This window comes from Pristis pectinata, chromosome 20 (assembly GCF_009764475.1).
Source record: "Pristis pectinata isolate sPriPec2 chromosome 20, sPriPec2.1.pri, whole genome shotgun sequence".
NCBI classification, from domain to species: domain Eukaryota; kingdom Metazoa; phylum Chordata; class Chondrichthyes; order Rhinopristiformes; family Pristidae; genus Pristis; species Pristis pectinata.
This window is the reverse complement of record NC_067424.1, coordinates 34,198,086-34,221,474: the sequence shown is the minus strand read 5'-3', so window position 1 is coordinate 34,221,474 and position 23,389 is coordinate 34,198,086. Positions and strand designations below refer to the sequence as shown.

Below are 23,389 nucleotides of genomic sequence, written 5' to 3'. Positions count from 1 at the left end.
AAAGTGACAGGCGACTGTAAACTCAGGGCTGCCCTTTTGGACTTGCATTTCAAGAGCACTGCAATGCTACTGAGACAGCTTTGAATATTGTTTGGACTATTGTAATGGACTGACGAGATGAGTAAATAGATAACTATGAGGTGAGCAGTTTGGCCAATTCCCTGCCATTACTTACTAAAAATATCAGGAATACTTTCATAAGATTATATCTTACTTCTCACAGTGTCAAATCACTGCCCTGATGAAGTATTGGAAAACTAATGTTAGCCTGCTCTGTCCTTTCCCATCTGGTAAATATTTGTTTTTTTATATTGCATTTCTTTCTCTCCGAGTAACCTTGTTTTCGCAGAAAGTACAAATGAACTGAAACCTAGTGTTTACATTGTGAAGGTGATTTAACCAACAGCGAAAAGTTTCAACCCAGGTACGCCACTCCCTATAGTCGTAGTGGTGAAACTCTAATCCCAGGGCCCACCCTCCTGATTACGTCGAACCAGTTCTGGTCTGGCTGCTCCCTCCTGCTCTCTCTCTCATACAGCCTCAGGGGAATGAGAACAATGAAAAACCCCGGAAATGACAGCAAGGCAGGACTCATTATTTTCCACTAGTGAGAGTGGGTGCCACTTAATCTCTAGGTGCATCAACATTCAGCAACTTTAACACTTCACAGAATCATAAAGCTAGACAACAGAGGATTGTGTGAAATTTTACTCAGTTTGCAATTAAGGTAGGTCCTGTGTGCAATTTGTTTTCACTTCCAACCATGGCCAGTATGTTGACCGATGTAATCACAATAAGCAGTTCATTGCAGTGGCTACAAAGGGCAGAGTCTTTTGGAGTTAGGCTTTTATATTTAGAAGCTCAGTGACTTGGGAAGTTCGGTGATGCTGCCTGTGAATCTTTTTCTGGCTCATTCAATACAGTTACTAGATTTGGAAGGAGCAGGAGGGGGTTGGGAAATGGTTCAGAGGGTGTGCTAAACAGGCTTATTGAAAGCTTTAAAAGCCAGTTCATGAAGCAATAATGCCTGTAGTTTCTAATGTTCCCATCCACACTGCTGGAATAATATTGGGCCTTACACTCTCACACTGCAGGTTCGTAGTGGTTCTTTTCGGTATTCAATGTCACCACTCAGTTAAAAATTAACGGGCAAAGCAGATCACAGGAACTTTGGACTGCAGATAGACCTATCATTAAAGGGAAAGGTGATACTTTTATGAAAATAATTGTGTGTGTGAATGTAGGTCCAGTGGTTTGAAGTCTGGAAATTTAAACATTCCCTTAAGACTTTGGAGGAACTTTTCTCTTTGAAACCTTCGGAGCATGTGAACGGCACAGCGGGTAGAGCCGCTGCCTCACAGCGCCAGAGACCCGGGTTCATTCCTGACCTCTGGTGCTGTCTGTGTGGAGTTTGCATGTTCTCCCTTCAGTGCACGGGTTTCTCACAGGTGCTCTGCTTTCCTTCCATGTCCCAAACATGTACAGATTGGTAGGTTCATTGGCCACTGTAAATTGTAGGTGAGTGGTAGAATCTTGGGGGGGGGGGGTTAGTTGCTGGGAAGGTGGGGAGAATAAAAAATGTGATTAATGTAGGGTAAGTATAAATGGGTGGTTGATGGAAGCACAGACTTTCTATGTGTCTTGTAAACACATTCAATTTCATCCAGTAAACTATAGATCAATTTACAACCGTGTCATGAGAGCACTTAAATATTTAATCACTGAAACACTTTTGTTGGAGAATTTAAGCTCATTACTTGGTATAATCCTTTGGCAGTTTGCTCATACCCAACCAGACTGATGATGGTCACACAACAGCTCACATGCTGGCCCTAGTGCCGACTTTTTGGTTTCTTGTATGTGTATTACAAGTGGTGTTTTTGGTAACAGGTTGGACTTGCTCATAGGCACACACCCAGAGCAAGTCACAACGTGATTAAAGTTAGAAAAATGTGAGTTACTGTGATTGCATCAAACTGTATCGTAGAACTCACAAAATATTTTAAGCTAATTGATCATCTATTCATATAAAACAGTGGATTAACTTTACACATTGTAGAAAGGTCACTGTGTATTTTCTGCAGGCTACACTGCAGATTTTTTTAGCTTCAGGATCTGTTAATGGCTTCAATGCTAAACCTTTTGGTAATCCTTTGATTTTTCTGCTTCTTTCTGTGCATGGTGTTACTTGCAGTCCATTGGATGCAGAACAGGAAAGTCTACTTTGCACTTGAGAAAAGAAATTTTAATCAAATTTGCTGCTTTAGCTAATTGTTCTATCAAAGAGAGCAAGTGATGGACAGGGCTCCTTGATTGCTTTGTTGCTGGTTAGAACTGATTCTTAAAAGAACTATTTTGTAAATAAATGCAAATCCTAATGTTGGAAAATAGCTGCTGCAGTTTCTTAGAAGCATACTAATTAACCCTTTCTTACTAGAACATAGAACAGTACAGCACAGTAACAGGCCTTGCGGCCCATGATCTTTGTGCCGACCATGATGCCAAATGAATCTAATCCCATCTGCCTACACATGATCCACGTCCCTTCATGTTCATGTTTCTGTCTAAATGCCTCTTAAATGCCACTATTGTGTCTGCTTCCACTACCACTCCTGGCAGCACATTCAAGGCACCTACACCTCTCTGTGTAAAAAATAACTTCCCCCTCTCACCTTAAAGCCACGTCCCCTAGTATTTGACATTTCTACCCTGGGAAGGAGCTGCAACATGACTTCCTGACCCTCATACTCAATGCCCCAACCGATGAAGGCAAGCATGGCACATGCCTTCTCCACCTGTGGTGCTACCTTCAAGGAGCTGTGGACTTGGTCCCCAAGATCCTTCTGTACATCAGTGCTCTTAAGGGTCCTGCCATTTGCTGTGTACACCCCCCCTTATATTTGACCTCCCAAAGGGCAGCACCTCACGCTTGTCTGGATTAAATTCCATCTGCTATTTCTCTGCCCATATCTGTAACTGATTTATATCCTGCTGTATCCTTTGACAACCAAAACTCCACCAATTTTTGTTTTGTCTGCAAACTTACTAATCAGCCAATCTATCTTTTCATGGTCACAGACCTCCAGTCAGAATAACATCCCTCCACCTCTACCCTCTGTGTTCTATGGCCAAGCCAATTCTGAATCCAATCTTCCTAGTCACCATGGATCCCATGCATCTTATTCTGGATCAGTCTACCACGCGGGACCTTGTCAAATGCCTCACTAAAATCCACGTAGACAACATCCACTGCCCTACCCTCGTCGATAAGTTTCATCGCCTGCTCAAAAAACTCAGTCAAGTTTGTAAGACGTGACATGCCCCACACAAGCTATGCTGACTATCCCTAATAAGGCCATGTTTTTCCAAATGTGAGTAAACCCTATCCCTAAGAATCCTCTCCAAGAGCTTCCCTAGCACTGATGTGAGGCTCACCACCCTATAATTTCCTGGATTATTCCTTCTTAAATAAAGGAACAGCATTGGCTACCCCCCAGTCCTCCAGTTATTGCAAAATCCTGGATCTAAAATGGCTGGTTCCCTTATTTGTTCCTCTACATACTAATCCTGAATACACTGCACGAATACCTCCTCCAGACTATTACCGCTGATCTGGTTTGCCATTCTATATCTAGATCAAGGTTCCTCCTTGACTATTCCATCTCCGCTGTTAAAGGTCTATCTTCTCCGCTGCCTTTCCTTCATCCTTTGTTTCTGGGGCTCCCTCTCTGCCTAATATCTTTTCTAAAAGTTAATGATTCTGGAATATTTAATTCCCAACCTTGGTGCCTGCAACTATGTCTCAGTAACGGCTGCTTTCTGTGAAGGGTATTTCGAATGAAGGGTCTCGACCCGAAACATCAACTGTTTTCCCTCCACAGATGCTGCCTGACCCAGAGTTCTTGCAGCAGTTTGTTTCTTACTCCCAGTAATGGCTACTAGATCATACACCTTTATATTTGTTCTTGCCATTGATTCATCCACCACTCATCATGCACTCAGATGAGGAGCCTTCAGTTTAGTCTTTGTACCACTTCTCGCTGCTGTAACTCTAATTGTATATTTGTACTCTGTCCCATCCCAACGTACTCCGGTCACTATCACCCACTTTGCTCCCCTTCTGCATCACTCCATTATTCAGTTAACAACATAACTTGGAGCAGAAATAACCACATTTAATTGCCAGCTGAATGTTGCCAGTATTATTACTGAAGGAGTAGATGATTTACCCAAATAGATAAGATTTCTTTATTAGTCATATGTACATCGAAACAACACAGTGAAACTTATCCTTTGCGTAGAGTGTTTCTGGGGCAGCCCGCAAGTGTCGCCACGCTTCCGGCGCCACATAGGCGTGCCACAACTTCCTAACCCCCATGCCTTTGGAATGTGGGAGGAAACCGGAGCACCCGGAGGAAACCCACGCAGAGACGGGGAGAATGTACAAACCCACGCAGACATGGGAGAACGTAACAAACTCCTTACAGACAGCAGTGGGATCTGAACCCAGGTCGCTGGTGCTGTAATAGCATCGCGCTAACCGCTACACTATCATGCCTGCCTAGTAGATGGGGGTTGGGGGCAGTATGTGGGGTAGCTGGCAAGAATGCACAGACCACTTCTCCTGGGTCCACCTTAAAACTGTGAGTCTCTGTTGCCAACAACTCGACTCTCTCCTCTCTCCTCCCCACAATCTCCTGAAACATACAGATGATCTGGTATCAGATTCGGGTTTGAACAGGTGAACAGCCTCTTGAGGCCAAGATTAGCGCAACCCCACTAATCCGGCCACATCTGATGATGCAAATGACCAACTTTGCCACGTCCTCCTGCTCATCAGCTTTGGCCTGTTGGATGTAATTGCAACTGGCTTCCAACCAAAGCACAGGTACCATTAGCTGGAATTATAAACCCCAATTATTACTGCAACCCAAATATCCTTATGCCTCGGGATTTTCAAGATGGTTTTTACAATTATCTCTGCATGGTAGTGGATAAACCGTCTGTTAGGGTTAATTGTTACCATTTTAAATCCAGTTTGCAGTGTAAGATACCAGTCATAGAAACAAACACAGGTACAGAACAAATGCTGGTGATAATGTAACAGACAGGAAATGACAACTGTCGCATGCACTGCACTAGGAAACTGAAGAAAGGCGCACTTATATAGTTAAAAAAAAATCAGTTAATCATCCCAACATCAGTTCCATGGCAACAGTTGTTTAGCAACTTGGTTTAGGCCATCAAAGTAGTTAAGGTGTTAATTATTAATTCGGGGATATGCAAAGTTAAGCATGGCATGCTGCTTGCAAGAGAACACCTCAGACATCTATTAAATATTCTGTCACTTCTAAAGATTGACAAAATCATATTAGCTCATCAATAATGAACACAGCAATTCAATACCAATTCCTTCAATATTCAGTTCAATAATATGAGAAAGAAGCAGGATGGATAGGATTCTAACTATGTTAATATACAGAGATTGTGGTACTTAGAGTCAGAGAGATGTGTTCAAGTTGCACTCCAGAGGCTCCAGCACATATAACCTCAACTGACAGTGCTGTGCAGTGGAATGGCTATACCACACTATCAAGGGTAGATTCATAAATAAGGCATAAAAGGAGGGTATTTGACCCATTATAGCTGCATTGACCAATGAAAGAGCTAATTAATAATCCCAGTCCTCTAGTCTTTCCCCACAAACCAGTAACATTTCCTTTTCAGCTACTTAACCCCATTAAAGGTTGTTATTGAATCTGTTCAGTTTCAGGCAATGCATTCAACAATTCTATGAAAAAGCATTTTATTGTTGTGTGTTTCTGTTATTTTACTAATTTCCTTAAACCTCAATCCTCTAGTTACCAATCCTTCTAACACTAGAACCAGCTTCAGCAACATTTATCCTACAAAACTCCTCCACATTTTGAACGTACCCGGATCCTTTCTTCCAAGGAGAAAAATCCCCCATTCCCAGTCCCACTAGGTAACTAAAATCTTTCACCCCTGTTCCAACAAATCTCATATGAACTCCTTCTGAAGCTTTACATCCTTCCTAAAATCTTGTGCCTTCCGTATTTCTCTGCATTGAGGATTGTCTGCCCTGTGTCCAGCAGAGTGAACAAAGTTTCTTGTGGGGTCCCTGTAGGTTCTGGCCAAGGGCCTGAATACCTGTATTTAGGGGAGTTATTGGGTTAAAGGCCTCAAAGGGAAGAGAGGCAAGTTCCAAATCGAGGTTGCAGTGATGTAGTGGGGGTGGCCAGAGGTCAAGAGAGGCCTGGAGGGGTTCGGGGGAGGATCACGGTTATGGGTTGCCCTGGCGAGAGGGGGAGAGGGCGTTGTACAGCGCAGAAGCAGGTCCTTCTGCCGAAACTCGTCCATGCTGACCAAGATTCCCATCTAAGCTCGTTCCATTTGCCCGCGTTTGGCCCAGATCCCTCTAAATCTTTTCAATCAATGTACCTGTCCAAGTGTATACTAAGTGTTGTCATTGTACCTGCCTCTACCACTTCCTCTTCCATATACCCACAACCCTCTGCGAGAAGAAGTTGCCTTTCATGTCTTCATGATCTTATACACCCCAATAAGTTCACCCCTCAGTCTCCTATGAATAAAGTCCTAGCCCATCCAACCTCTCCCTATAACTCAGGGCATCAAGTCCTGGCAACGTTTTCGTAAATGGGGTGGGTTCGGGTGAAGATTTGTTCAGGTCTCAGGGTGATGGAAATAGGTAAGAGTTTGGGCTGGGGATTGGCTGGTGGGACGGATAGTCCGGCAGGGTGGAGGTTGGCATCCTTGGATGTGTAGTAGGGTTGGGGTCCTCAGGGGATGTGGAGGGGAGTGGGGAAAGCAACAGGTTGGTGGGGGTTTTACAGGTGGCAGGTTGATGCGGGAGACTTGGGTAGAAGACAGTGATTAGGAGGGGAAGAGGTCAGGCAGCAGGTTGGTTGTCAGGGCAAAAGGATGCAACCTGGATTGGTGCAAAGCCACAAAGCCTCTGTGACTGCTGGGTTCATCACCTAAAGAGGACTCACCCAAGGGGGCTCCCAGCACAGGACACTACCCACTCCAACACATCAATAACACTGAAGACCTTGCATGCATTGGAGGGCTTCCTTCTGCATGAGTCACTCGTGCTGCCCACGGATCCAAAATCCATGTGGACTTTGTGGGAATATACTGGGAGTGCACGGTTTTCCTTTGTGAATGACTTATCATTGGAATTGAGTTGTTCAGTGCACATAAATGCTGTGTGTGATCTGGTGTCAGGCAACAATCCTTCTCCTTGTTCAATACTTTCAACTGAGGGGGAAGGTGGGTTTGGCAACTCAGGATTGCTATAACACTAGGGGAAGGGCACCGGATGAAATTGATAAGTGGAAACGTAATGAGCTAGGATTTTCTATCATGGCAATAATTCAACTGTATGGAAGAAAGTTACCTGAAGGTTGAAAGAAGAATATCCTGTGACACAGATGCCACGTTGTTGCACGTTAATTATGCAGTAATTGTACAAGCCAAATGCCACTCTTGAGTTCCCTCAGCAGCTTGGGTTTCCCCTGTCTTTGTACCAAGCAGATGGGAAGGGAGCTCTCTGGTATGATATTAACTATGACCAATTAGCAGTGCAATTTGCTTTGTCCACTTTGCTGACAGCAATACCCTTCAGTGAATATCATCCCCAGAATCTGCTACAGATTCTCACAAACCACATAATTTTGTTTTTGTGCTTTATTTGTTTGTTCCCCTGGCAATTGTTTTTTCCCCCCGGCAATCATTACCCCCCCCCCCCCCCCGAGGATTTCCCTTTGCCTTTTATAAAGGGTGTCAGTGCTTAGTGCTGCTACCTCATAGGTCCAGAGACCAGGTTCGATCCTGACGTCAGGTGCTGTCCATGACTCCAGGATGCTCTGGTTTCCTCCCACATCCCAATGAGGTGCTGGTAGCTTAATTGGCTACTACAAACTACCCCTTGGAGTAGGATAGTGGCAAAAAGAATCAAAGAGCAGCTGATGGATATGTGCGCGAATAGGTTATAGGGGTACAAAGAAATAAGGAGACTGGGAATGGACTGATGGGATTGCTCCCCTGGAGCAGGTATGGACACAATGGGCTGAACAGCCTCCTTCTGTGTGTGAGAAGTGCAAGATCTGATTGTCGATGAAAATAAAAGGAACTGAATTCTCCACCAAGTAGTGAGATCACCGTGAAGGTCTCCCCATTCTCAAGTCACTGACAGCTCTCTGGAACTTACTGTGTCCAAGTGGCACTTTGCAAAGCGCCACTGGCACACGTTCCATCCACGTTGCTTTGCCAAAAGGATCATTTGCCAGCACATCACAGAATCAGAGAGTGGTTACACAGCACAGAAAGAGGCCATTCACCCCATCATGCCCACACCTGCTCTCTGACCAGAGCGACTCTCTAGTTCCATTCCCCCTGCCCTCTCACTGCTCCTATCCTCATAACCTTGCACATTTTTCTTCACCATACCTTTATCCAATTCCCTCTTCAAGGCCCCAGTGGGATCTGCCTCCACCACCTGGGCAGGCAGTACATCCCAGAATCCCACCAAAAAACGCATTACTGAGCTCTCACGTTACTTTTAATCCTTTTCCCCTTTATACCTTTAAACTTTCACCCTTGATCCCTTCACCAGAACCTGCCACTGTCCACACTCTCCACTTCATACACCTCCATCAGATCTGCCCTCAAGAATTTTCTTTAAACAGTTTCAGCTTCTTTTAATCTATCCCTGTAACTGGAGTCCTTCATCCCAGGGACCGTTCTCGTAAATCTTTCCTGGACCCCCCTATAATGCCTTTACCTCCTTTCCATAATGTGGCGACCAGAACTGAACGCAGCATTTACTCCAGCTGAGGCGGGACCGGTGCTCTGTCAAGGTTCAGCGGACCCTCCCTACCGTCCCACTCTACGGACAAGGCTCCGAACTGTTCGTGGCTTATTAACCGTTACCTCCCCGCGATGTCAGCTAATGCACAAATAGGAATCGCATCAATGAATCGCACCCTTTTCACACCTTATTTTAAAGGTTAGGAACAAAGCACCAAAAGTAACGAGTGTTGACAAGTCAGTTTAACAGACCGTTTCTGACCCCAAGGTTGAACCTACGAGAAAGTTAGGAGATCCATCCCTGTCAACTCAGTAGTCAGGTTGCCCCAACCCTCGGGGGAGAAACTAACCCCCACTGACCAAGTCGACCGGGAGGTGAAACTGTCCTCCTCCACCAACCATTCGGCGGGAGCTGAGAGATTTCTATCCGAAGTTACATCTAAACTTGCTTCTAAACATCTAAAATAGCTAGCCCAAAAGAATGAAGCGATTTTGGAAAGTAAAATGGAGGAGCCCAAACAAAGTATACTAAAGACATAAAAAAACTAGAAAGTCCTTTCTTACTTGGCCTTGGCGTTTGCAAACATTATCCGGTGTCTCACTAACCCGAAAGATAAGCAAGGAGATTTTTGTTTGAACGGAAATGCATTCAAAGGGCAATTGAAAATAACTAAGACAAAAACAGCTTGACACCTGCTTTGAAATACCTCAGTGTCTCCTCCCGAACAGTGATACCATGCAGCGGGGATCTCGCCCCAACATCAGCCACTGGAACAGTGCCTGGAGTTAACCCGTGAACTCAGTCACTGCTACGGGACAATAGCCATTGGTGGAGGCAGAGAGACCGAGCCCCGGGTCTACAATTCGGAAGTCTCCATTCCCAGGCTACTTTCTGTAGGATATTGGCCATCCTCTGGAGTTTAGGGAAGATTTTTTTCTCTCTGTCCTGCCCGGCCCCGGCAAGAATAAGGTCAGGTGAGCCCTTCAAAAGTTTAGGCGGATGAAGCAATTGAACGGAACAGGAGCCGTGGTGTGGGGAAGCTGGATTTGCTGAATGTTTAGGAAGTGCGGCGCCGCAGTTTGTGCGGTTGCGTTCACAGGTCAGGACTCGCTGCAAAATCAAAGCCCCCCCCCCCAAAAAAGCTGCCGGACGCATTTATCCACCGCCATAGAAAGTTACCAAGCTGGGAAAGTCTCCCCTCCCGGCCGCTGTGTTGGGGTGGGAAGCAGACACTGTTCTGGGCCGGTGACCCGGCAAAACTCCACCAGCCACTGAAGGACTGTAGTGCGGTTCTGATTAACTGCGGCGGCACCTCCAGGTCTTGGCCGGGTGTCCGGCTGACATGTTTGATGAACTCACGGAACTTAACACTTCGTTGGAAAGCGAGAACCGCACCGCTTTTATTGCAAAAGGAACTTTACCCAGACCCGGTTTGCTGGGGAGAGAGGTGGGAGCCGAGCTAACGGTGCCCGGGTATTACTCACCAGAAGGTAGCAGTTTGGGATGTTAGTCCAGAGTTGCAGAGCCGTTCGCGCAGTTCACTGACCTTTTTACATCAACAGGAACGGCTGGTAGCACTCAGCAGGTTAGGCAGCGTGTGTGGAGGAGGAAACAATGAACGTTTCCGCTCGGAGACCCTTTATCAGAACTGGGAAAGAGAGGTAAAAGGAGTAATTTAAAGTTTCAGAGAGGAGTGGACAGGACAATGAAATATCTGTGATGAGGTGAGACCATGTCAAATGGGTTAATGGAGAAGTTAGAGGGTGATTATGCTTCGTTGTCTGGGTAGTGTGTTGCCAGGAGCAAGGCTTTCTTTATATTTTAAGGTTTATTATTGTGACAAATGAGGACATCAAGAAATTAATTATTTTGGGCAGTTTTGGTATCCAGCAAGCAATAATGATGTGGCGTTGCAGGTAGACAGTGGTGAAGCAGCTGTTTGGCACACTGACCTTTATTCAGGGCATTGAGTATAAGGGTTGGGATGTTATGTTGCAGTTGTACAACGTGTTGGTGACGCCGCACCTGGAGTATTGTGTACAGTTTGTGTTAGCCTGTTATAGGAAAGATGTCATTAAGCTGGAAAGGGTGCAAAGAAGATTTACGAGGAATTGAGGGCCTGAGTTAAAGGGAGACATTAGGCAGGTTAGGACTTTATTCCTTGGAGTGTAGGGGACTGAGGGGTGACCTTACAGAGGTGTATAAAATCCTGAGGGGTACAGAAGGGGTGAATGTAATCAATCTTCTGTGTTACAGTCTTGAGTTGTAGTTCCCTATGGAAGCCAATAGTTTTTATTCATTGAACACAGAATTGGGGCAGAAGGGCAGAAAAAAAAAACCAAATCTCACTAACATGGTATTGAGCAAGTTTGGGAGCCATTTGATTACTCCATTACCAAGTTATTTTTAGAGCAGTCACACTGGGTTTGAAGTTGGGTAGTTGTCAACTAAAGATGTTCGGTGAAGTGGGGAAAATAGATGCTGCTTTGTATTGAAAATATTGCAAATGAAAAGAATTAAATTAAGAAAATAACAATCATGCAATTAAATAAACCATTAAAGCTGCCAGGTTAATTTACAGCTGAGTGAATAATTTAAGTTAATAACTTCAAGATTTGAAAAAGCATTGAATAATAGCATTGCAAAACTGGGAAGACAAGGATATGTAAAAAAAAAGGTAAAGTTCAATTAGGGTAACAAACTGAAGATAAGTATCTGAAAAGAGAACAGAGAAGAATTTTAAAGTTTCTTAGAACATGGCTGGGCCATATTGCCTGCAATCCCTGTGCTTTGTGGGAGTTTCCATACCCCTCCTGTAGGATTCTCTGGGTGGTTGAGCTCAAGGTTAGGATTTCTGAATGTGGGGCAGCTGTAATCACTGTAAAGCTGTGAGTTTCCTGGATCATCTGTTCAATGAGGTGATCAACTCATAACCAGAGGAATCTTCAGACAGTGAGTGGGTGATCATCTAGAAGGACAGGAAGAGAAAGGAAGTCATGAGCATTAGAGTGGTGGGGGTGGATACACTCTGAAGGTGTGCAGTCATGGGTTGTGGGGAGGTAGACAACAGAGAAAGTAGAAATGCAGTTGTCAGTGGTGATCCCATAGTTAGGGGGCTAGACAGGCATTTCTACAATAAGTCCTGCATGGTGCATTGTCTCCCTGCTACCAGGGTAAGGAACATCACAGAGAGAGTGCAGGACATTTTGTAAGGGAGTTTAGAGTGAATCAGTGGTCCTGACTCATGTCAGAACCAATGAAATAGAAAGGCAACTACTAAGGTCCTACTCTGATTTTTGGGAGCCAGGGAGAAGTTTAAAGAGTAGGACCATGAAGGTAACAATCTCTGGATTACTCTTAGTGCCAAGTGCAACTGAAAGTAGAAAGCAGAAGATATGGCAAATTAATGTGTGGCTAAAGAAATGGTATTGCAAAGAGAGCTTCAGATTCTCAGTGATGGAAGTAGTGCTGGAACAAAAAAAAGAGGCAAGTTGTATGTCAACAGGACTGGGACCAAGTCCTAGCAAGTAGCTGCACTAGAATAGTTGGTGAAGGTTTAAACTGAATTGGGAATGCACAAAATGTAGTGAATAAGGTTGGTGAGCTTTTAGTGCAAGTAGATACGTGGAAGTATGACGTAGTGACAATAACTGAAGTGTCACTGAGGGGACAAGGACAAATCCACTTGACCTACGTGGTTGGGATTCAAAAGAAAGTGGTCACTACTTGGGTTATTCTATAGGCCATCAAATAGTGAAAAGTGAAAGAGAAGAATGTTTGTAGGAAAATTGCAAGAACTTAGAATGGTGATACTGGAGGGACATTGATCACCTCAAATAATGATTAGGATAATGTTAGAATAAAGGAAAAAGATAAGGAGGAAGTCCTCACATGTGTTCAGGAGAACGTCCTTGATCATTTGGTTTCCAGCCCCAGTGATGAAGTCGTTACCAGATCTGGTTTCTGGGGGAAAAAGGTGGGCCAAGGGGACAAGTGTCAGTGGAAGAACATTTGAGGAACAGTAATCATTGTATCATAAGCTTTAGACTGGTAATGGAGAAGAGCAATGAGCAACCAAATTTTGAACATGTTAATTGGAGAGGACTTACTTCAATGGAAGGAGAGGGGATCTGGCCAGGATAATGTGGACTTGGAGATCAGCAGTAGAACTGTAATGGAATAGAACACCTTTAAAGATTTGCAGCATCTACAGGCTGGGTCATTCCCATAAGGAGGAAAGGTATCAGGAACAAAATGACAACAGAAGGAGAGAATATGCAGAAACAAAAATTGTGAATGTAAGATGCATGGCAGGTGCTTGAAAACCAGACTAAATGTAGAAAAGTAAAATAGGAGGTGAAAAAGAAAGTAAGATGGCCAAATAGGGAACGTGAGAATGGAATGGTGGTTAACATAAAAAGGAGTCTAAAAGTCTTCTAAAGGCATGTGAATATTTTGGGTAGGAAGCTGTAGGATGGGGCTGATTAGGGGCCAAGAAGGGTAATGTATAAATTAAGAAATAGGACAAGGCTAGAATACGTAATGAATAATTTCTATCAGTCTTTACCAAGGTAGGAAATATTGCCGCTATTGCAAGAGCAGTGAGGTAGTGAAGATAATGGTTGAGGAGAAAATTGTTAAGGAGGAGATACTAGAAAGGATGATTCATCAAACAGTAAATGGTCGAGATGTGGTGCATCCTGTTGAAGGAAGTGGAAATGAAGAATGCAGAAGATCTTGGTATAATCTATCATGTGGTATTTTGTTACATGTACTTTGATTGTCCATGTACACATTATAAACCACTTTATACTTATACAATTTCTCTGTTACTTCACCAAAGAGTGTCATTAGTTCACCAACAGTGATTTTTTTTCCCCTTCAATAAACCTGTACTGACTTTCATTTATCCCCCATACTTTCTCAAACAACAATCCTTCCCTGGATTGCTATTTCTGAAAGTTTAACCATTACTAATGTTGGGTAATGGTTGAATTGTAGTTGACATCTTTTATGAACATCATTGCAATTCCCTCAATCTCAGCCAGCACTTCCACATCAAAAAAATGTTGGGTGGCTTGTGATGAGGGCTTCTGTAGTTTCCACCCTGTTCATTCAGAAACCAGACTGCATCCTATTGACAGCACGAGTTTCTTTTGCTCTTAAACAACATTTAACTACCTCCTCCATCAATCTCTACCCTAACCAATGATGCCAGGATCCAGCATCCTCTACTTTAAAGCAGTCACCAGAACTTCGGCCCTTTGCCTCCATAGGAGGATCTTCTCTTTAGTCCTTCATTGCCCCCCCACCCCCCATAATTTTTGGTATTTAACTGCTTATCAAAAAAATGGATGTTTCCTTTTACAATCATGTGTAAGTAATTATCAATTCTTTGTATTTTACAGGAATAAATTAAGAAAACTACAAATTACCAACCACCGTGCACAGAAGCAGCAAAAAGATGCAGTCCAAACACTGGTCTCTTGCATTTTACCTTCTGTTCATCCTGTGCAATGTCCTCTTGGTCATTGATGTTAATGCAATGATGAGAAATGTTTCTACCACTACTGATTCTAATGGCAACATCAGCACTTCACATGAAAGTCTTAAAGCTACTACTAATAATAGTTCCATGGTAAGAGGGTCCAATGAGTCGGAGCCAATATTCGTCCCTCAATCCAATCAGAACACAACAAGTAACAGCACGACCACCTTGGCCTCTGGGACTACAGTTGCCATGTCAACGTCTGGGCCTGATAGTTCTCGGGCATCTGTGACACCGACAGTTCCTGTTCAAACAACAGCACTGTCCAATGTTTCAAGCCACAGCACAACCAAGTCATCAGCAACTCCAACACTTAATTCAACAGCTACAGACAGCCAAGTTACTACAATAGCAACATCTGTACCGAAGCCCACACAGACGGAAGCCACTGTAACGAGCAGAAAGTCGAGCAACACCGCTGTCACACAGCCTACCACTGACTCATTGTACTCAATCATAACCACTGCAACTTCAGGTAAGGTCTCATTTCTGACGGAAGCACAATGAAATCAAATTTTCAAAAGGACAAATTGTCACATTTCAGGAGACACAAGAGACTGTAGATGCTGGTGTCAGGTACTGATGCAGGGTTTCAACCCGAAACATCGGCAATTACTTTCCTCCCACAGATGCTGCTCGACCCGCTGAGTTCTTCCAGCAGATTGTTTGTTGCATCATACTTCAGGACTTTTGATAATTTTTGTAAAACCATGAATCCATTTAAGATAAACAGACCTAAGGGCATTTCGAACAAAACACATGGAAGAAGGTAACTTAATCATTTTAAATATCATCTCCAATCCCTCTTCTGGTGTTCTGCATAAATAAAAGCATTTGAAACTGGTGCTATATCTGCTAGCTATTGATGTTACGACTAAGATTAGTAATTGAGTATGTAACTCACTCAAAATGTAACTTAATCCTGCCTTCTGTTCTTTTATCCCAACAGATGGTGGGGATCAAGACTTTAGAAGTACCATTTCAGAGAACACAGTCATGTATTTATGTTTGTTTGTGTGGTTATAAATCCATGCCCCAGGTATTATTCACAGTGAACAATCCCCAAGTCAAAGTTTCTCCAATTCCATTCTCTTGCACATCTCTGATTTCCTTTGTCCCACCACTGGTGACTGAGTAGCCTGTTATCAAATACCTTGGTTAGACTTACTGCTTAGGTTACATCCTAAGAATAGTTTTGTTCTGGCTGAGATACTATAAGGAGATGGGAGAGAGAAGGAGGGATCCTGGTTAGGCAGGTCTGGCTTTGACTTGAATGTTGGAGACAGATCCAGCATTAATTCCAAGGTGTTGTGAAGGATGTAATGCTGATCCAGACCAGTTTCTGGAGAGTGGGCAGTGAATCAAATTGATCCCTGGGTTTTGGTCTAAGCAGCTGAATCCAGGTGTGTGATCCAGATGTCATATCTGGAAGTATTCAGGTCTTTACTGCATCTATACATCTCTCTCACTCTCACACACTCTCGTTCTCTCTCACTCATTTGCTCAGTTATGACCCTGCAGAACTCCGGCCTTTGAGTAGGTTGAAACATGAAGCCAAATGCTAATTTCCCTGTCAACTGTGTTTTTTTAAAATTGAGAATTGTTTTTTTTTCATGAGTGAATTATGATAAGGACCATGTCAGGAAAATTTGACTCGGCATTTCCTGTCATTTGCTAGTCTTGTGATCTGAATTACATTTTCACACCAGGAACACGAGGAACAAGGAAAGACGTGATTCATATGAACTCCCCATGCAGCATAAATTCTGGAGTCTTGCAGGAAACGGATTGTTCTGGGGGCAACTGACACTTAGCACAATGGAACAGCAACTAAAATGGTCACTGGTCACTCGCTGGTTAACAGGGTCTCACCTCTGAGGCATCTGCAAAATTATTAAAATCCTTAACAAAATTCTGGACAACCTGCATTATGAATAGTCTCCTAACATCACCCCAATTTTCAAGTGAGCTCTGACATTCTCTTCCCCACCCCCTCCCATCAGTGTGCACCCTTCTATCGACCTTCGACTCCCCTCAGCCAAATCTCCCAGACATTCAACAATTTTGCTAATGCAATGCACACACACATTTGCACACCCACACCTGTGGGCCAATATCTCTGATCTCTCTTCATGTCACATCCATCCCTCCAACACAGGAATTATTTTGGTGTCACAGATCCCACTCACACTCTTTATCTCCCAACTGGAATAGTGCTAATGCTCTCAATTCCTCTAAGAATAAAGGCTGCTACTTCTCTGATCCACTTGGGACCTCCACCCAAGACCATTAGCCCTTTGCCCTCCCAGGGTGTCAAGTCTCAGCCAGCCTCTTATGAGTAGGGCTCTGGTCCTCAGTGGCAATTAAATGTTGATGCGGTGAAACAACGAGTAAAACCAGTGATGATTTTTGTGTCTACGTTGGAATTTCTTGGCCTTTTAGTCTAAAGGTTTGTTTTAGTCATGAATGCTGAACTTTGCTGTTGGCTCGGTATCAATTCCTTTGTAAGGGCTGATTTTTAATAGCATTAGATTCTTTCATCAGCGAACTTGCTGCTGGGTCACAGCCCAGAGAAGGATCATGTAACAACAGAACATCAGGTTTACTTTCATTGGGGCAAGTCAAATAAATCAGTTGTTATCATGGTGGACCTTTGGATCACACGGAATTCTTAGGGTGCCTTCTGTAGCAGGTGGCTATCGGTAAGATCGGAGGTGGAGAGAGTGAGTTGCCTCATTTTTTACTTCAGTGTAGTTACAGTAATTGGAAACAGTTAATCACCTTTAATTAATGTATTAATTTCTTTGCCTGTTAACTGATAGGCCTTTATTTAATAGTGTGGGTGTTTCTTTGACCTGGTGCTCTGGAGATTGAATATCAGAGTCCTGCCTGTTATTCTCAGAGTTAGACAGCACAGAAACAGGCCCTTTGGCCCAACAGGTCCATGCTGACCAAGGTGCCAACCTGAGCTACTCCCATTTGCCTGTGTTTGGCCCATATCCCTCTGAACCTTCCCTATCCATGAACCTGTCTAAATGTCTTTTAAACATTGTAATTGTACCCACCTTTACCACTTTCTCTGACAGCTCATTCCACATACCCACCACCCTCTGTGTAGAAAGACTTACTCCTCAGGTCCCCTTTAAATCTTTCTCATTTCATCTTGAACCTATGCCCTCTAGTTTTAGATTCCACAACCTTAGGGAAAAGACTGTGACCAATCACCTTACCTATGCCCCACATGATTTTATAAACCTCCTATAAGGTCACCCCTCAGCCTCCTTCACTCCAGGGAAAACAGTCTCAGCCTACCCAGTCTCTCCTTCAGTCTTGGCAACATCCTCATGAATTTTTTCTGCACCCTCTCTAGCTTAATCGCATCCTTTCTACAGCATGGCAGCCAGAACTGCACACAGTATTCCAGCTGCAGTCTCACCAATGTCCTGTACAGCTGTAGTATGATGTTCCAACTCATGGACTCAGTGCCCCGACCAATGAAGGCAAGCATGCCATACATTTTCTTCACCTTTTCTACCTGTGTGGCCAAATTAGACAAAGTGGTGAGATTCCTGTCACAGGAGACACTGAGATTCCTGCATCTGTACATTTCACCTGTCTACTCTTGCAACTCTTCAAGTTGACTACCTGTTGCAGGATGCACTGTGAAGAGGGTCTGGATGGAAGGGCTGATGCAGCAGAACCCCAACTGCTCCATGTGAAAAAGAGTCACAAGAGACTGCAGATGCTGGGATCTGAAGCAAAAAACAAACCGCTAGATGAACCAGCGGGTCGGGTAGCATCTGTGGAGGCAAAGTGATAGTCGACGTTTCGGGTCAAGACCCTGCATCAGGACAGAGTGTAAAGGGGAGATGGCCAGTATAAAGAGGTGTGGGGAAGGGGTGAGGCTGGAGCTGGCAAGCGATAGGTGGATCCAGGTGAAGAGGGGTTGATGGGCAGATGGAGCCAGGTGGGGGAGGGAAGGGTGGAGATAGTGACAGAGGGTGGGTGGTGATAAGTGGAGACAAAGGGCTACAGAATCTAATCAGAGTCACATAAAATTTATTGTTTTGTAGGACCAATACAGTGCAAGACATAAAGACATAAAAATTACTTTAAGTTACTAAAATAAATAGTGCAAAAGAGGAATAACAAGATAGTGTTCATGGACCATTCAGAAATCTGATGGCGGAAGGGAAGAAGCTGTTCCTGAAACATTGAGTTTCCTGAAACAGTGATGACTGGAACCAGATAAGGGACTGTGAATACTTTGCCGAAGCGATATGTGATTTGATGCATGTTGTAGTGGTAATGGAAAAAAAATTGGTTAATTTGCATGAAGTGTAATTTTATCTTTTTTTCCAGGCTCAGTTTTGCCTCTGAAAAAGGAAGAAGTAATTCTGACTATCTGCTTGAGCACCGTTCTTGCCGTGGTCATTTTAACTATTGTGATGTATAATGTAAACAAGTGCAAACGAAGGAGGGCACAGTATTCACACCATCCTCTCTATGCCAACTCACATGAGGATCCAGGTGTGTACATTAACCGATGTCTAATCTATGTAAATTAAGATTTCTTTATTAATCACATATACGTCGAAACACAGTGAAATGCATCTTTTGCGTAGAATGTTTTGGGGATAGCCCGCAAGTGTCGCCATGCATCCGGAACATTCAACTCCTTACAGAGAGCGGCCGGAATTGAACCCGGGTCGTTGGTGCTGTAACAGCATTATGCTAACCGCTACACTACCGTGCCTGAATTAGAAGTAGATATGTTCAGTTTTGTTTATAGTACTAGACAATCCGAGCTAAGAAAATGCTGGAAACACCCAGCAGATTGAACAGCACTTATGGAAAGAGAAACAGGTCACATTTCAGACCCCAGAACTCTTTGTCAGAACCTGCCTTACCTGCTGAGTGTGTCAGGCATTTTCTGTTGTTACTTCAGATTTCCAGCATCTGATTTTTAGTTTTGAAAATGAAATGCTTTTGGTCAGGCTTTACATAAAATCAAGCTTATTATTTGTTCCAATTCTGGTCTTTACCCAAAATCTGCTGTCATGTTCCAATAAAGCAATAGTTACTGTAAGCTCACCAAAACATGGCATCTTTTACTCTACATGTTTGGTCACCATCCACCAGGATTCTCCACCAGGAGCTGGTCATTGATCTTTAGTACTGCACTGCAAACAATCAGGAGGATTGGTTGTCAGGACATAACTTTAAAAAACATTGTATTTTATCTTTGAAAACTTTTGATAAATAAAAATATTGGAAAATGGTTCAAAAAGAAAACAGTGAGTGGCAGAGTCAAGACCCATTAAATCATGTAACAAAGAGGGAATTTTAAATTGAAAATCAAAAAACAACTGCAGAAATCTAAAATAAAACTGAAATTTTAATCTGCCTTCCACAAAACAGGTGGGTTTATTGAGAGTGGAAGATGAAAAATGTATAAATCTGAAACGGGAACCTAACCTATCTGGACCCACTACTTCTATTTTAATGAACATGTGTCAAAGGGAAGATGGCCAACCTGTTCCTGGGAGGCAGTTAGGCCATATCTACCATTATTTGCAACAGGATATACTGGGCTAACATTTCAAAATACAGTAAAACTCCAATTATTTGGCAAGCTCAGACTTTAGTGCTGGACAATTGGATGTTCTTGGATGTTACACAGTATTATAATTAATTTTCCATGAACCAGGTAAGTTCAAAGGGAGCGAGGGAACCAGCGCCCCAGTGAGTGGGAAAGGAGTATGGAGTCGTGGTCCTGGTGAGCCAGAGGGAGTGCTTACCTGGTGAGCCAGATGCCAAACCATTGATATTTTCGAGTAGTTGAAGAGCAGATAAGTGGAGTTTTACTGTATAATTTATCCAAAGTACATCATCATTTCATGGAACTGTTATAGCTTTAGACCAAACTTCACTCAAGTAATTATAGCATCTTTACTACAGTAATAAAATATAGAACAGTTGTTACGTACTGAAAGATTGTAAATCTGTTATAGAAGGTGCTTTGTTCATTACTTGAGGTAATAGTTCTGTAAAAATATGCAATCTTTCATGAAATCCTCTCAGGGTAAACCTTCACAACTAGATTTGCTCTGTTGCAAGATTTGTCACTTTCAACTGGGTCAGTTCACTCACTCACTGGTGAACTGCCAGCAACCCAACCATTCCAGAGACGGGAGTTATTTCAAGGTCATGGTTCATTTAAATTGAACGAGGGAACCATGCGCGACACACAAGTGCATTGATGTAGCTGATTGGATCTAGGCCAACACTGGGGGATCCAGAGGCTGCTACACCACAAAGAGGGGAAGTAGGAAAGGGTAGGAAAAAGGATTGGGGAGCACAACTGTGAAGAGGGTAGAGCTTAGAGGTCCAGATTCCTTGCTGCTCTCAGACCTACAAAATTAATTAGTAGTTTTCTAGGACTTAAGCAGTGTAAACTGGAATTTATCAATGACTGGTAATGTGCATGTGCAGTCCAGTTTTAGTCTTGGAAAAAAACCAATGACCTTTGTACCCTTAGGGATCCAGATTACACATTTAGAGAGGCCAGCTGCCTGAAGCAGCCAGTTGCCTAGGCTACGCAGTCACCAAACCTCCAGGAATTAAAGATTAATCTCCAAGCAAGGCTGTAAGCTAGTCTGGGGAAAAATTGCATTTTAAAAAATAAATACCATTTTCATTTTTTGACTGGTTTTATTTTGTAATTATATGAAAAAAAAATCAGGTGAATAAAGAACTTTGGACTGTATGGTTGGAGATCACATGATGAAAGTGGCAGTATCTGATCTTTAGCATCAGTAGCCACCCTATTTTGAGAAAGTTACAGTGCTTTTAACATTAATTTCAGAAAGCTAAATTTGACACTGGTATTTCTTGCATGTAACACAGGTTCTGATGCGGTAATATCTATTTTTTTTTCTCATACAGGTTTTCCAAACGACACCTTAGTAATTTCAGGAGGTCTTTACGATGAATCGCGTGTGTATAATCCCAACATGACTGTTCTTGAAGAAGATGATGATCTTCATGTTGATTATCCTGCATTTACCTCCAAGTATAGCCAATTCAAACTGGAATTTTTACCAGAGGAAAGGGAGGTGTCAGGTCAAGGACCTTCATTCGCCACATTCCAACCAGAAACATAATATTACAAACTTGTATGTTAACTCTGCTGTTTATCCTATATTTCGCCAGTTTCAACAACAATGGAATAAATGAACAAAAGGTAGCTTTTCATATTTTGTGCCTATGTTGTTTTAATAGAACTTTCAAATTATCCATCCAGCTGTGTGCAAGTCCCAGAATATTTACTTATGTCAGGTGACAATGAAAATAAATGTGAAAATCCTTTTAAGACAACAAATGTGATGGAAATGAAGGTGATTGCAAAACATATTCAGTTGGCAAAATGGAAATTCTCCAGAACTTAAAAAAAAGGCTGAAGATTGGGAACAGTTTTTGTCCTCGTGCTATGCTATTTAGTTAAATAAATCTTTGAGGAAATGATTTGCCTCTTGTTTGCTGAAGTGTTCTGTGTGCACTGTCTAGCAAATATATTCGTGATATTGCAAAAGCACACACTGAAGAAAGTGTCAATGCTTGTACAACATGCCTGTATTGTAAATAATATAAAGTCTTATAGTCAGAAGTATTTGTGTTTGATGTACATGTATGTAACGTTATGTTATAATCCTTGTAGTTCAGTTGCCTTGGGAATGATCTTCCAATTCTTGACTTCCCTGGATTTTAAAGGGTGAGATGACAAAGTCTTCCACCTTTCATTGCAAATTTCATGATGAGCATAATCACGTGTAGACGTTCCTTAATCATTCCAAAGTATCAAAACATTCATTTCCTGGAAATTCAATCAATATATCCCAAATCTATTTGTATTTTCAATAGTCTTTATTGGATATGTTGAATTGCCTGAAAACAAGTCTAATCAGTGAAATTCTTTCAGCTGTGTGCTTGTGCATTTATATTTGTCCTAAAGCTGTCTTACGGTTACCAGTCAGAATGAGAAATTGTCACTTGGTTGCTTGAAACATCTGTTTGTGACTGGATGTTTCCTGTGCTAGCTAGAGCGCTCTGGTGCTTTTGGGCATAGAGGAGGGGCTTAACTTAGGGGCAGACACCATTTGCACAGAGGACATGGTAATAATTGCCTTTGAAAAATAAATTGTCTTAAAATAAGGATTAATTTATTCTCCAACTCTAAGCCGATCCATCCCGTTATGAGTCCAAGTTAACTGTATTTGTGGCGTGCTTAAGTACAGACTTAATGTCTTGAAGACAATGATATTAATTATGACAGGTTCCATGGGTGCCAGGTAATGAAGTTATTATAAAGGAAATCAATGCTACTAAAATAAATTTGTAATTATATATTTCCACACAATGTTTAAATGTGTCTGAGATCGGAAATCCTATTACAATCAATTTTAGAGTTAAATAGTTTTATTTTTGTAAGTAATTTTATACCCGAACATGTTAGTAGGTTTCTCCTAAATACTTGTTAAAGGTAAAAAAAATCACTCAATCTAACACCTTTTCATATCAGTAACTTTCTACAATTTATCTTTAGCAGCTGATGTGTTTGTCCCAATGTACCAAAATATCACCTAACTCTGCAATAAAAGAGCGAATAAACTATTTCAAGTATCTCCCTGTGTTGCATGTATTTATTTTGTTATATTTAACAAAGGCATGTCACTGTTTAAATTAAAATATATTGGTGGCAGATTTCAACTGCAAAGTATCCATTGTTGGTGCCAAATTGCTTCCAGCTTGGAATATCATGCATCTTTTTAATGCTAATCAATTCCTTTGCCATTATGGGAAGAGTATTAGTGCCTACTTGACAGCCGAGTAGCCAGAATGTGAGGTCAATCAATGTGAAATACTGATTTGACACTAGTGATGCTGAACTGAAGCCCAATATTGCCCAATCTGGTTGATCAAATGTC

At 42.5% G+C, this 23,389-nt stretch overlaps 1 protein-coding gene across 5 annotated transcripts; it reads left to right on the top strand.

Moving 5' to 3' along the window:
* Positions 1-557: 557 nt before the first annotated feature.
* LOC127580836 (probable serine/threonine-protein kinase mkcC) lies at positions 558-23,086 on the top strand. Of its 5 annotated transcripts, XM_052034769.1 has the most exons (5): positions 558-727; positions 14,263-14,877; positions 18,765-18,932; positions 20,113-20,206; positions 21,351-23,086. In XM_052034769.1, exons 2-5 carry the CDS (start codon positions 14,319-14,321, stop codon positions 21,394-21,396), a joined length of 867 nt encoding a protein of 288 aa, XP_051890729.1. In that variant the 5' UTR covers positions 558-727; positions 14,263-14,318; the 3' UTR covers positions 21,397-23,086. The 5 variants fall into 5 exon arrangements, with proteins under 5 accessions (XP_051890729.1, XP_051890726.1, XP_051890731.1 ...); XM_052034766.1 differs by lacking the exon at positions 20,113-20,206; XM_052034771.1 differs by lacking the exons at positions 558-727; positions 20,113-20,206 and adding an exon at positions 9,582-9,828.
* The last annotated feature ends 303 nt before the right edge of the window (positions 23,087-23,389 follow it).

Bases quoted from the DNA above. Each gene is read 5' to 3' on its own strand.
- LOC127580836 (XM_052034766.1), top strand. From the start codon at position 14,319: ATGCAGTCCAAACACTGGTCTCTTGCATTTTACCTTCTGTTCATCCTG. The intron at 14,878-18,764 runs GTAAGGTCTCAT...CTTTTTTTCCAG, and splicing joins CATAACCACTGCAACTTCAG to GCTCAGTTTTGCCTCTGAAA. The intron at 18,933-21,350 runs GTGTGTACATTA...TTTCTCATACAG, and splicing joins CAACTCACATGAGGATCCAG to GTTTTCCAAACGACACCTTA.